The 13,672-nt window shown below is 39.6% G+C and overlaps 1 protein-coding gene across 1 annotated transcript in view; it reads left to right on the top strand.

Moving 5' to 3' along the window:
* Nucleotides 1-13,672, top strand: part of LOC116524642 (phospholipid-transporting ATPase FetA-like) — a 118,182-nt gene that overhangs the window by 40,916 nt on the left and 63,594 nt on the right. Inside the window, exons 4-11 of the mRNA XM_032239969.1 lie at nucleotides 1,817-1,930; nucleotides 2,754-2,852; nucleotides 4,470-4,531; nucleotides 8,131-8,203; nucleotides 8,569-8,639; nucleotides 9,861-9,943; nucleotides 10,669-10,827; nucleotides 12,918-13,006. Coding sequence (XP_032095860.1) covers nucleotides 1,817-1,930; nucleotides 2,754-2,852; nucleotides 4,470-4,531; nucleotides 8,131-8,203; nucleotides 8,569-8,639; nucleotides 9,861-9,943; nucleotides 10,669-10,827; nucleotides 12,918-13,006 — 750 coding nt within the window. The remainder of the gene's footprint in view (nucleotides 1-1,816; nucleotides 1,931-2,753; nucleotides 2,853-4,469; nucleotides 4,532-8,130; nucleotides 8,204-8,568; nucleotides 8,640-9,860; nucleotides 9,944-10,668; nucleotides 10,828-12,917; nucleotides 13,007-13,672) is intronic.

The raw sequence follows: 13,672 nt of genomic DNA on the forward strand, positions 1-13,672 counted from the left end.
ACACTAGTTGCAAAGTTAGTAAAGAAATACCTGTATTTGTGTCTTGAAGCAGAATGTTACCTGCATGAATAGAAACCTGAAATACATTAAATGGCTATAAAATCAAATGGAAAATAAACAGTGAAACCTAGCTACATCAGTAAGGCCACCTCTCAGAAGATCTTTGAGTTCAAGTATCAGAGCCATCAGGACTTAGACACTGAGAAATTCAAAGTTATGATCAAAGAAAGCTATTTCCATGTTAGAATTATATATTCTTGTGACAAGAAGGGCCCTTAGAGATCATTTCACTAGAATTTGATTCAAGACAGACCACTAGCTTCTCAAGAAGAGATCCTGCCTAATTATTTATCAGCCTCCACTAGTATAGTCCAGCATAGGGACTGTGAACAGAGCAAGCCTTGAGAAATGCAATAGTGTCTGATTGATTATTATTTGGAAAATCTTGGAGAAAACACTGAGGAAATCTGAGTTTTGCCTGGATCTCTAAACTCCTAAGTGCTAAGCTATTTGACCAGCTTCTCTAAGGAAATAGGCCTTGGGCAAGGCTTGGCTGGATAGCCTAACTTTCTGGGACACAAGATTCGGGTTTTAGTCTTAGGACTGAATAGTTTTAATTCTCTGAGGGAAAGACTTTGATATCTTCCTAAGGCAGGGCCTAGCAAGATTCTTCATGCTTGAGCAGTATTTGTACTCCAGGCAAGCAGGTAGGTTATTCTTTTTTTTTTTTTTTTTAACTTTTATTTAAGTTCAGGGGTACATGTGCAGGATGTGCAGGTTTGTTACATAGGTACGCCTGTGTCATGGGGGGTTTTTGTGCAGATTATTTAATCACTCAGGTATTAAGCCTAGTATCCATTAGTTATTTTTATTCTTTTGTTCTGTCCTTTTAAAGGGAAGAGGTAGGAGATAAGCCCTGAACTTAGGGAAGTATTTGGTCTTATTCTTATGCTTTGAGAGCTCTTACATTTGAGCTCTGACATCTTAGGACAAATGATTTAAGATTCAAAGGTAGAAAGTAAGATGATCCTGTGAACATCTTGAGATCAGAATTGAGGAAGTAAACAAGTTTCCACTTTCACTCAGCAAAATAATAGCTTGGATGAGCCAAAACTATTTAAATCCTCTTAGGACAATTAAGGGCCAAATGATTCTCCAATGCTGACAGTGACTAGTATAGAAACCTTCAGTGGGCTAGGGTTGAAAGACAGTTCTTTGCTTTTAACATCTAACATCCTTCAACATTGCAAAAAACACGGAAAAGCACACCAAATTGAGTTTGCCAAGCTAAGAAAGCCCCGTTAGAGAGCTCTGGATGTAGCGCCTCCATTTCCTCATCCTCAAAAGTACTCCCCTCATAGGGTTGTTGTGAGGTGTAAATGAGTTGCTACATATAAAATGCTGCAACAGTGCCTTTCACATAATAAGTACTCAATAAATGTAAGTTTTTATTGACTTGATCATCATTATTACCATCAATAACATCAATAAACAACAACTCTATCAGAGCAGAGATACATTCCCCCAAAGAAAGTACCATATAGAGCAGCCTGGCCATCTTTCTACCCTCGAGGCCTCTCTAGGCCTCAAGGAAAAGGGGAAATTAGAGATTCCTTCCCCCCTCCCTCCCTGTGGTGGTGGGGAGGGGGGTAGAGGGGACTTTGGTGGCTTTTTCTCATTTCACTCAGTGGTCTTGGTCTTTTTGTAGGGGAAGGGTAGACTGGGAGGTAGGGGCAGCTGCTTATCAACCCAGTTTTGAGCTGTCTTTTGTCTAATTGTGTATTTCTTGTTTGTTTGTTTGTTTGTTTACTCACAGAAAAATACCATCAAGACCTCAAAATACAATGTCTTTAATTTCCTGCCCCTGAACCTATTTGAACAGTTCCAGAGACTTGCAAATGCATATTTCCTCATTTTGCTAATTTTACAGGTATTGCCTTTTGGGGCCTTTTCCAGAGAGTATTTTATGAACTTCTCTGTGGTCAGACTGTATAATCAGTTTTTTTCCTCCCTAAACTGGGAAATGTCTTCTCTCTTTAGACAACAGGAACATGGGTGGCTGGAGTCTCAGACCAGTCCCTTAGAATAGTTGTGGTCAGGATTAGCTAGTGTATAGCAAGCCTCTATACAAGGAAAGGGACAAGGTCACCACATTCCAAGGAAGGGGAGTTCCTCATCGTGGCTGTGTTGCCACAGTTCAGTTTGACCATAGAGGGCTACAGATTCTTCACCCCACCACAACTGCAACCCTATTTCTCTTTCTTGTCCCATCCTTGCTGACAGAAAATTAACATGTGAGAGTACTAAAGAAGGTTTAGAATGGTTTAGAATATAAGTGCCAGCATAAGGACAGCAAGCAGGGCAGGATATGCCCAAATTAGGAGAGAGAGACAGATCATTTCACTCCTTGTACTGAAGGGTGTGGGAGAGCATGTAGTTTTTCTCTATCTGCTCTTACCCACACATTACTTTTCATTATCAGAGGAGAAATGCTCTTTGCCATCAACACAAAGGTAGTGGGGTTCAGGATAGATAGGGAGCAACTTATAGTTTTTTATTCTTTTATCTTTCCTTGGGAAATGTTTATGTACATCTCAGGGGTTATATGAAAGATACAACAGTGGAAAGCAACTAGAATAGTTGGATTTAGTATGAACAAATGGAGGTGAAAATGGTGTTGAGGGTGAGGGACGTGGTGGGGGGTGGGAATATATTATCCTTTGAGTTTTCTGACCCAAGATTCTCTCTCTTAGTTGATTCCCCAGATCTCCTCCTTGGCATGGTATACAACTATGGTACCCCTGATGGTGGTGCTGTCCGTAACAGCAGTGAAAGATGCCATCGATGACCTGGTGAAGTGGCTTCCTTGGCCTCTAGTTCCTCTCACTGCACCTAGTCAGGCTGCAGGCATGAAGGACTTCCCAGAACTACCTGGTGCTAACAAGAAAACCTGAATGGAAAGAGAGATTTCCCTTTCTTCTTTCCTTATCCATCCCAGAGTAATATGCAGTTCCTTTAGGCCCAAGATTGGTGGTCTATGTACGGCCAGAAAGGGGGAAAACAAGGCCTTTCTCTGTCTTCCTACTGCCGCCACTTTTAGCCCCTCTCCCAAGCCTCCTTCCATCTTTAATAACCCATATTTCTTTACTCCTCTTAGCTTTCTGTAGCTTTGCTCTCATCCTTTTTCCTTTGCTACTCCTTCTCCCACTCTCTATTCCCTTTCCCTTCTTCCATCTGCCCCTGTTCCCCCTTTCCTGTTCTTTCTCTTTCTTTTTGTCTCTCCACATTTTCTTTATTCTCTACAACTCTCACTATTTCCCTTTCCAACTTTCAATTCTGTTAGGTGTGCACAGCTAGGAACCCTCTGGTTTTAGAAAGCCTCATGACATATGCAGAGGCTGACTCCTTTTCTGGCCTTGAAAGAGAAACTGGCTCACAGTGAGTGCTGCATGGCTTTCTCTTTGCCTCTTACAGCAGGCCCAGCATAGAGGGGTAAGGGCAGGAACCCAGTGCCATGCCTACTAGTGGGATTTGGAAAGCCAGTCCTATTGACCTTCTTGCAGTTTCCCTAAGAGGGTCTTTCTGATTTCACCAGAACAGATTTTTAGCCCAGTTTGAGAGCACCGTGTTTCCTCAGCACTTTACCTCTTTAAACCCAGGATTAGCACATTGTGGTTTACCTTTCAGTCACAACTTAGATGTGCAAAAGTATAACTTTATTTCTCTATAACTGAACTCAGTTTAGATTATAACCACATGCACAACCCATCTTAGCTGTCTCCAATGAGAACCAAAAATTAATTTGCCAATTCAGGGTAACCCAATTACTTCTAGTTTAGAATTCAGTATCTTTAGGATAAATAGTTGGACAATTTTGAATTCTGACAAATTCAGAATTCTCTCTGCCCTACTCCCAGTTCTACGCTTTACTCAAGGAGTAATCTCAACTAGAAGGAGGAGATGTATGTAAATCCTGATATCAGGACATATCCTCTATTTGTTTCCCTTCTATTTCATCTTTATATATTGGCCTTTTTTCTCACTGTATCCACTATAGAAGCCTCTGTATGTCAACTGTGGTTGAAGGTAGGGTAGGAGTCTGCTTGAGAATACTTAGCTTTCCCTGCACCTACCCAGGCACACAGGACTCTGTAGCCCTACCCATCATTTGAATTGTGTCCTCTGCAGCTTTTGACATGTTTTCTCATTCCCCCGGGTTTTTCACTTTTGATATTTAAAACCAAGATTTTGTCTCTTTCTTCTCCCTGGATTATTTTCCTGCCCTCTCTTTCCAGCTTCCCGGAGATAATCAACCCCTTGGCTTGGTTTTAAGAGTAGAAGGGCTTGGTATAGGGGAAAAGAAGAATTACAAAGAAGGGAACTATATTGTATAATATTTCAAAATGTTAATCTTCTATATGCAGTTTACTATAGGCCTGTTTCCTGAACATTTTCTTGTGTGATTTTAGAAAAGGCACCAAAGTGACAATCAAGTCAACAACCGGCCTGTTCTGCTACTGGTGAATGGCAAGTAAGTTCTTCTAGGGAAGCTAGTTTAGGTAGGACCATTCCTGAAAAGGTTTGGCTTTAGTTCAGGACAATGAAAAGAACCTCAGACATAGAAATAATTTGTTCATAGAAACAAATAATTTGTTTCTAGATCTAGCATGCTCTGAATTTGTCATGTAATCTCAGATATCTGTGTTGGTCTCATTTTTCTTTTCTATAAAATGGAAATAATTCTGTACCTTAGAGGATACTTGTGAAAATAGAAAGGAAATAATATATATTAAAGCAATTAATATTTTATAACATGATATTACTATGTAAGTGATATTATTAATGTGGTAGTTAGCATGGAAACATCTGTCTTTAGAACATTAATGGATTCTGACATGGTTTTTGGCCATTCTACTGTAGCCTTTGGTCAGGTCATCTTTTCTGTTAGCAATATAAACAGAGTATTGACATTGGCACAGCTGCTTTAGTGTTTGGTCATAGCTATCCAAAGTGTTGCAGGAATGGAAAAAGGCAGGCATATTTCTATGTAAGGCAAAATATGAAGACTATCCTAAAAGGTACACAAAATTGCTATAGGAATTAATAAAAATAAGCAATCATAACCGGTTAAAGAAATCAAGGAAGACTTTCTGGAAGAGTTGTGGTGTTTGTACTAGGCCTTAAAGGAAGGGGAAGAATTCAGCAAGTAGAGATTGTGTGAAAGGAAAAGTGACCAGTGTGGGCAGGAGCATGATTGCAAGAAAATGCAAACTTGAAGGAGTTCAAGATTGAGGTCCAGCCTTTATCCTGGTGGCCTTACCAAATACCCAATAGCTATAGAATTTATCATATAATTCTATCATCTCAAGAGCTTGAGCAGCTAACCCTGTTGTGTACTGTATCTGCTGATTCTTACGATGGTTGGTTTCCTCAAGAGTTTTGAACTTCTGAACTGTTGAACTGTACCATAAGATAACACCAAAAAAGTCAGTTGTAGTTAAAAAGAAGGGAAATAGAAATGAAAAGAAAAGACAAAACTGAGTATATGCAGAATTGCTGACCGAGAGGATTTAGTCAAATGAACTCACCCAAGTAGCTTGAGCACTTGGGTTTTATAAGGTTATTGAAGAATTTGTCTTAGTGGTGTTTTAAGGTGGGAGTTAACAGGCAAGGCCCTGGTTAAACTTTACAAGCTACTGAGTATCCGATTAGTTTAATATGCAGAGGTGAGGTTGGTTGTTGAAACATTGTACGTTCCAGAAAACAGCTTTCCTTTTCTAGAACACATGGGTCTAAGCAGAGCTGCTATTTTAAAAGTTTGTCTGCTTTATAAGTTATGATTTTTGTCATTTTTCATTTCTCAGTAATTTTGTTTACAAGTACATCATTAGAACTTTCTTTAAGGGAATTCTAAGTGGCTGGAGGTGAGGTTGTATCCCTCTATAAGGGTTTGTGTTTGCTTCTGCCAGTTGACTCAAGGGTATTACCTGCTGAGACCTAATTTGAAGGACATATAAATTTGAGCCCCATTCCATATGCAGTTACAGATGTTCAGGGAAGAGTCCTCCACTCACTGACCCCCAACACTCCAGACTAAGATAGACAAACTTTCTTGCCAGTGAGCTACTTTTTTTTTAGATGACTCTTTTACTAATGGTATTGCCCTTCAAGGGTCCTGGCTTTATGAGAAATTCTTAGTTTCAACTCACTGCCTCTCAAGATCATAAGGCTTTATCTCTTGTCCCTCTGGTAGAAGAAATTGAAATTCAGGTTATTAGATTATTAAAACTAATCCCTCCTTGACCCAGCGCAAGAATAGCTTCAGAACATGCTTACTGTTTTGTATGACAGGATTGAGTATTTTAAATCAGTAAGGAGTGTCTCCACCTCTCCCAAATCTGGGACACATGATTGTTATAATGTCCAAGAACAAATTGATAATAGTTTGGCAGCTCCTTATGTAAGAAATTATAAATTTATAATTTATATATATCTCCAGGAGAAGCCAGAATGTAACAGCACTTGTTCCTCTTCATGTTTTACATTAGATAGAATGCCAGAGTAATAGTGAACGTCAAGTCAAGACAAAACAAACACCCAGATGTCTTTCTCCAAGGCTTGTAGCTACTACTCTACAGTACTATCAGAAATTTCTCTATAAGAAACAGTGGATTTGGCCGGGCGCGGTGGCTCACGCCCGTAATCCCAGCACTTTGGGAGGCCGAGGCGGGTGGATCACGAGGTCAAGAGATCGAGACCATCCTGGTCAACATGGTGAAACCCATCTCTACTAAAAATACAAAAAATTAGCTGGGCATGGTGGTGCGTGCCTGTAATCCCAGCTACTCAGGAGGCTGAGGCAGGAGAATTGCCTGAACCCAGGAGGTGGAGGTTGTGGTGAGCCGAGATTGCGCCATTGCACTGCAGCCTGGGTAACAAGAGCGAAACTCCGACTCAAAAAAAAAAAAAAAAAAAAGAAACAGTGGATTTATATAAAAGGACTTTTTATTGGGAAAATTTGGCCCTCCTCAAAGCAGCTGTCTTCTTAGGAAAGGTGTCCTAGGCATACCCATGCCTTTGTGTAGTTGGCAAAGTGGAGATGTATGTCATGCCCTGCAGATAACAGGCCTGTATTCAGAGACAAAACAGATAGTGGCCTCTAGACTCCTCTCTTTCTCACCCTTTGGGTGCTTGTCATAATATAATTGTTGCAAGGATATAGCTCATATTTCCAAAATGTTCTTGGCAATATGTACATTCTTAGACCTTTCTCAGGGAGGAAGGATTTATAGACCCTGTGTATTTGGGGAAGTTGAGGTTAAAAAAAAAAAAGAGGTGGGCAGATAACTAGTATTATTGTGGAATCTGCTCAAACTGCCAGGCTGCCTCTTATGGAAAGTAGGGATTTGAGAATCAAAGATAATCTAACTTTAACATAAATAGATAAAATTGATATGACCTTATGATAGAATACATTTTAGCTATCAAAAAGAATGAGCTACATCTTCTACAAATGCTCTCAAAGATGGATTCTTAAATGAAAAATGTAGAGTACAGAAAATTATATATCTAATATGTAGCTTTTAAATGTGTGTATTATATATGATTACATGGATTGATATTTTCTAAAAATAAATACAAAAATATTACTGACAGTGGTTACCTTTGGGGAGCAAAACTAAATTCTGGTAACAGAGAATACTTTAATTTTTCCTTTTACATACTTTACCATTGGAACTATTTTACTTTAAAAAAAAAACTTTAATTTTTTTGAGGCAGGGTCTTGCTGTATTGCTCAGGCTGGTCTCGAACTGCTGGCCTCAAGCAGGCCTCCCACCTCAGCTTCCCAAAGTAGGATTACAGGCATGATCCATCACACCTGGCTAAAAAAAAAATTTATGTGCATGTAGGTCTACAGATACTTTTATAAGGCTTTAGAACCCTTACAGCCTGAAGTCAAGAGAAATAGGCCCCACTCTTGATTGCAGCAATGATGCATCACGGACCAGTTTGAGCCTTGTCTTTATTCCTTTCAGCCTTTTTTGGAGGGTTGGGGAATCATCTTGCTTGTCAAAAGCAGAGCTTTGGGGAAATTCTCAGAGCAGATATTTAAAGGTCGTTTTCTTACAGGATGAAGAAGGACAAATGGATGAATGTTCAAGTGGGAGATATAATAAAGCTGGAAAATAATCAGCCTGTCACAGTGAGTACCTCTTTTGACTGTGGCTTGTTCATTTTTGGATTAAGTGGGTACCAGGGACTCTTGGAGCACTTCTGCCACTACTGCTTTTGGTGACCTTTGCTGCCTCATTTTGCATCAGAAATCAATAGCTGTTACAGTAGAAGCTTGTTCTTGCCTATTTCTCACTGTAGTTACAGGTAAAGTATGAGTAGCTTTGGGAGAGGGTATGTGGTAGCAGTGATAGATGCTAGACAAAGAAAGTAAATCAGTGTCTGTAAAATCCTTAGGGTGAACATCTGTTCCTAAGGTGATTGTTTTTGTCACACTGTAATGTTAAGACCCCACCTTCCTGCTATCCTTACTTTCTTTGACTTTTCTGACCACAGGCAGATATACTATTACTCTCTAGCAGTGAGTCATATAGTCTGACATACATAGAGACAGCAGACCTGGATGGGTAAGTGTTCCCTCCTGATACTTCATTAAGATGATTTAGCCAGCTTAGAGTGGTCTCTCACTGAGGGACAGCATGAGGCGGGGAATTAATTTTATTCTCAGATGGAATATTGAATCTATGACCCAGAGAGTCTAGAAATATCCAGTTAAGAGAAGATGGATACCACATCCTTGGGACCCTCAAGTCTAAGGCTGAGCTCTTGACAGGAACAATTGAGCATTCACTGGGCACAGAATAGGGCAAATAAACCTCACATTCTCTATCTCTAAATTGGAGACATTGTGGCTGTATTCTATAATACTGAGTGGCAAGAAGGAGGTTAATAGAACTGCAGCATTTCAGAGTACAGTTTCAAAGTTTCCAAGGAAAAAAAATTGAATACGGAAGTATCTATTCACTGATAAAATACCATGTCCTATAAAGGATTTAAGGTAGAAATTTATTAATATCCCAAAGCTAAGGTCTTAGGAGGACAGAGCCATCTGTAGAAAGCTTGTCCTGGGGAGTTTTGTATTGATCTTCATTCCTACAACTGTACTTCTTGATGCTCACAATTTTTTGAAACATGGCTTCCACTTTTCTTTTTATCTCTGCATTCTAGCAAGCAGTTATTTGAGAGCCTGTCATGGGCCCCATAAATATTTATGAGGTGTGGAGTATGTTTCCTTGGAGGTATGTGCAAGTTTTTACCAGGACCTGCTCCTTATTCTTTTTAAAAATTTTTAATTTAGTTTAATTTTAAAAATAGAGGCAGGGTCTTGCTTTGTTGCCCAGGCTGGCCTTGAGCTCCTGAGCCCAAGCAGTCCTCCCACCTCGGCCTTCCAGAATGCTAGGATCACAGACGTGAGCCGCCATGCCTAGCCATACTCCTTATTCCTGAAGGGAGCCGGTACTGTCTCCAGGTTGTTTTATGATGTCTCTTCAGCCTCTCTAGAGCACCTGACCAGCTAGATCTCATGAGTTGATTAAGTAGTGGCAGTGTGTTGCAGGGAGTGAGAGGAAAGAGGTGGGAATGAGTGGGCTAACATTCAGCTTCCTTGAAGAGCCATCTCACCTCAATACTGTGAGAGGAACAGTGGGAGTGACTCTTATAGCTCAGACTTATAGCCCAGGCTCTACTGGCAACATCTATTTTCTAAAACCCCGTGAAAAAGTAGGAGAAACTGCACCTCTGCAGTAGTTCTGTATGTTTGTACTCTGGTGACTTGTCTTTTACTCTAGTGAAACAAATCTGAAAGTAAAGCAGGCCCTCTCAGTTACTAGTGACATGGAAGATCACCTGGAGCTTCTGTCTGCCTTTGATGGTGAGTTAGAAAATAGATTTTCCTACCCAAATTTTCATTGGTAGAGGACTGGTTAAATAAAGTATGGTACATCCGTAGTGGTTTCTATACAACTTATTACAACAATATGCAAATTGAAATATAAAAAATACAACATGTAATTAAAAGAAAAATACAATTTACAAAAGACTGCATAGTGCATATAACATAAACCTGTTTTTGGAAACATATATGAGTACATATATAGAAAAAACTTAGAAGGATGTACTTCAAAAGGTATATAGCACTTTTCTCAAAACAGTGAATGAATTTTACTTCCTTCTTTACCGTTTTAATATTACATAAACATTTGCACAGTGTATATTTACTTTACTAATCAGGAAAAAGTCAAATTGTTTCAATTTTTAAAAAAGTACTAGATTTGCCTTAAGTCATTTTTGAGTTTCTTCAGATTCAGAGCTCATATGATCTGGCAGTACTGATGTCACCATCATGTGGGGTTTTCTCTCTCTCTGGATGGTCCATGTCACATTCAGAAATATTCTTCTTTAGTGTGCAGAAACCTTTGTCTGCCTTTCTTGCAGGAGCTGGTGAGAAATGGTCAGTAACTGAGAGAAGATAGGAAAAAGATGTGTATATATTTTGAAAGAAGGATTTTATTTCCTCCTTTTCATTAAGTCTTCCATCCTGTTAGGAAAAGCCAAAGATTACAGATCAAGAACTCTTACACCTTCATTTTTCTGCAGGAGTAGTGAGATGTGAGGCTCCCAATAACAAACTGGACAAATTCTCAGGAATACTGACCTATAAGGGGAAAAAATACTTCCTGGACCATGACAATTTGCTACTTCGAGGCTGCATCATCAGGAATACAGATTGGTGCTATGGCTTGGTGATCTACACTGGTATGTTTCCCTTAGCCCCCAGCCTGCTAAATTCCATTCATGGCTGACCTATGGGTACTTAGTTTTCAGGATGTGGATATGACTCTCAGAAATATATTAGAACACTGTGGCTTTGAGAAAGGCAGGTGGAAGGATGGATGGATGGATGGATGGATGGATGGATGGATGGATGAATGGGAGGTTTGTAGGAAAAAACCTTATTTCTTAGGGGAAAAAAGTGGCTTCTTTTTCCAAGCAATGAACTTCCAGTATATCGGTTCTACCTTTGTTAGAGGAAGGCATTGTGTTCTAAAACTTCAGGGTATCCATGAGTCTCTTCAACCAGATCTGGACACAAGAGAGAGTATACATACAGAGGAAGTACGATAGAATTACCATGCGAAGAGGAAGACTATACATGTGAACTATTCCCATGAGGAGAGATGGGATATAATGCTTATTATAGAGAAAAATATATAATGTGAAAAGTCCATGCCAGAGAAAAGTCACATGGATCATTAGTGGTGGCTGCTCTTGAGATGTCATTTAGAACCACAATTCATTATATTTAGTAAGGGATTTTCTTGGGATATGGTGTGGGTCAGGAAAATGGAGGAAACTTCTATGCTACCCAAGTCCCTCAGTGACAACAACCATAGCAGGAAATATCAAGACAGATTTACCACAGTAAATATTATTCAACTTAGATTCCCAGAGCTCCCCTTCTAGAGAATCTACTCCTAGACATGAGGCTTCTAGACTCCTTGCTTCCATGAAAAATAATGAGACCAAATCCTTAGGGAGAAGCTTAAGAGTCTAAGGAGGCCCTGGTGGAACTTACTTCATTAGTTCTTGATCTAGAGTGGCAGTGACTAGGCTGCCTAATTGCCAAACCTAAATTAGACTTATTTCCTTCACTGTATGTCTTCAGCAGCTACTCACACACAACTGCCACTCATAAAAAGCTCATTTTTCAGCGGAAGATTTTTTTCCTGAAAGCAATAGTAGTGAGGCTGCCTACCAGCACAAATGTAATTAAGTTTTCCCAAGGTTGGTTACATGGTAGTGAGTACCTTTGGGAATCTCTGAGCAGAGAACTGACACCACCGAAAAACATTTTGAGGTATTAGCATGGAATTGAGTTGCTATTCCTGCTACAAGATGTCCAAGTTCCATGATGATTTCTACCTTCTACTTGAAGCCTGGGTTAAGGTCAGTCTAAGGACCCTTAGAAAATATGGTCCTTGTAGCTTTCAGGCTATATGCCAAACTTCTCATGTCTTCAAGCCCTTCAAGGAATGTTTAAGAGGAAAGAATGGCATAGCTTATGCTTTGTCCTCCCACTGTTTGCCCACATATCAGAGATGTCCCAGCTCCCCCATGTGTAAACATTGATGAAATTCCTTTATCTGTCCTTTATCAGAACACATGTTAGACTAATGGCCAGATGGTGAAAGGCCAGAGAAATTGCTGCTTACAGTTTCTTCTAAACCTCTTACATTTTCTCAGAAGCCATATCTTGAGTTAGTAATTTCCAACTGTAGTCCCGTTGGCCATTAAAAGCTCCTTATTTCTGCCTACCATCTGCCCTGTCAGGAAGAAACATGGAATTTCTGTCTCTCAGCTCCAGAGGAATTTCAGCTCCCCTGCTTCCACCTCAGAAGAAATCACTGCCATTGCCTTTTCATTTCTTCCATTCCCAGTTAGAAACTTTCAATATAACCTGAGCCAGCAGAGGGCTTCCTCAAGAGATGGTGGGGATCTCTTCATCAGAAAATTCCTTCTCTAAGCTAAATAAACCAGATGGCGATAAGAGAGAAGCTCGCGACTCCTATTCTAATTTAACTCACCTATGAAAGTTGAGACTGTCTGAGGTGCTACAAAGAGAGGCATCTGCATGAATGTACTTTACAGAAGTCGTTGTAACTATCCTTAGAAACAAATTTTCCATTTTTTTTTTAGTTACAACTGTGAGCCTTTCTCTAGGGTTTTATCCTCTGGCATTGGATAAATGGTTAGATTAGATGATTATAAAGGTACAATTCAACCAATTCCAAGCCTCTGAGTATATTCAGTGATTCTAATGTCTGATATCTTCCTATTTTATTTAGGGCCAGACACCAAATTAATGCAGAACAGTGGAAAGTCTACTTTTAAACGAACACAGATAGACCATCTCATGAATGTTCTTGTACTCTGGGTAAGTTAAATACTTTCTTTTCCCCCCTCTGTTTTGTTTGTTTGTTTAATAAATAGACATACTTCCCTTCCTTTAACAGGAGAAGTGGTATTTCCAATTCAGAATTTAGCTGTTGGAAAGTCTCAAGCAGTCTTAGGATCCCAGAGATTAAGATCTGAGGCAGAAAAGAACAGACAAGTTACAAGAGAGCCTTGCTTGCACTTCTGTTAAGAAGAATAGTCACAAATTGTTTTAAAATATATTATGTTTTGATCAGTGGTAGAAGAATGAATCAAGAACCTAGTTTAAAAATTAAGGCATATTTTTATTTTCTCATAATCAGTTTTACTCATGACCACTTTAATAAAACCTTACTTAGGCTGATAGAACACCTTATTTAAACTGGTGAATTTCAAACAATTTTCTTAGAAGAGTCTTAAGATCTGGTGCAGTGGGAATAGGGGAGATCAAGTGGGTTTGGTTCTAGCTTCCTCATTTTGAAGTTCTTGCTTTAAAAAGAGCAGCTTCAGCCAGGCACAGTGGCTCACACCTGTAATCTCAGCACTTTGGGAGGCAGAAGCGGGTGGATCACTTGAGGTTGGGAGTTCAAAACCAGCCTGACCAACACGGAGAAACCCTGTCTCTGCTAAAAATACGAAAAATTAGCCAGGTGTGGTGGCACATGCC

This window comes from Sapajus apella, unplaced genomic scaffold (assembly GCF_009761245.1).
Source record: "Sapajus apella isolate SASKATOON/1434 unplaced genomic scaffold, GSC_monkey_1.0 scaffold46, whole genome shotgun sequence".
Lineage (NCBI taxonomy): Eukaryota > Metazoa > Chordata > Mammalia > Primates > Cebidae > Sapajus > Sapajus apella.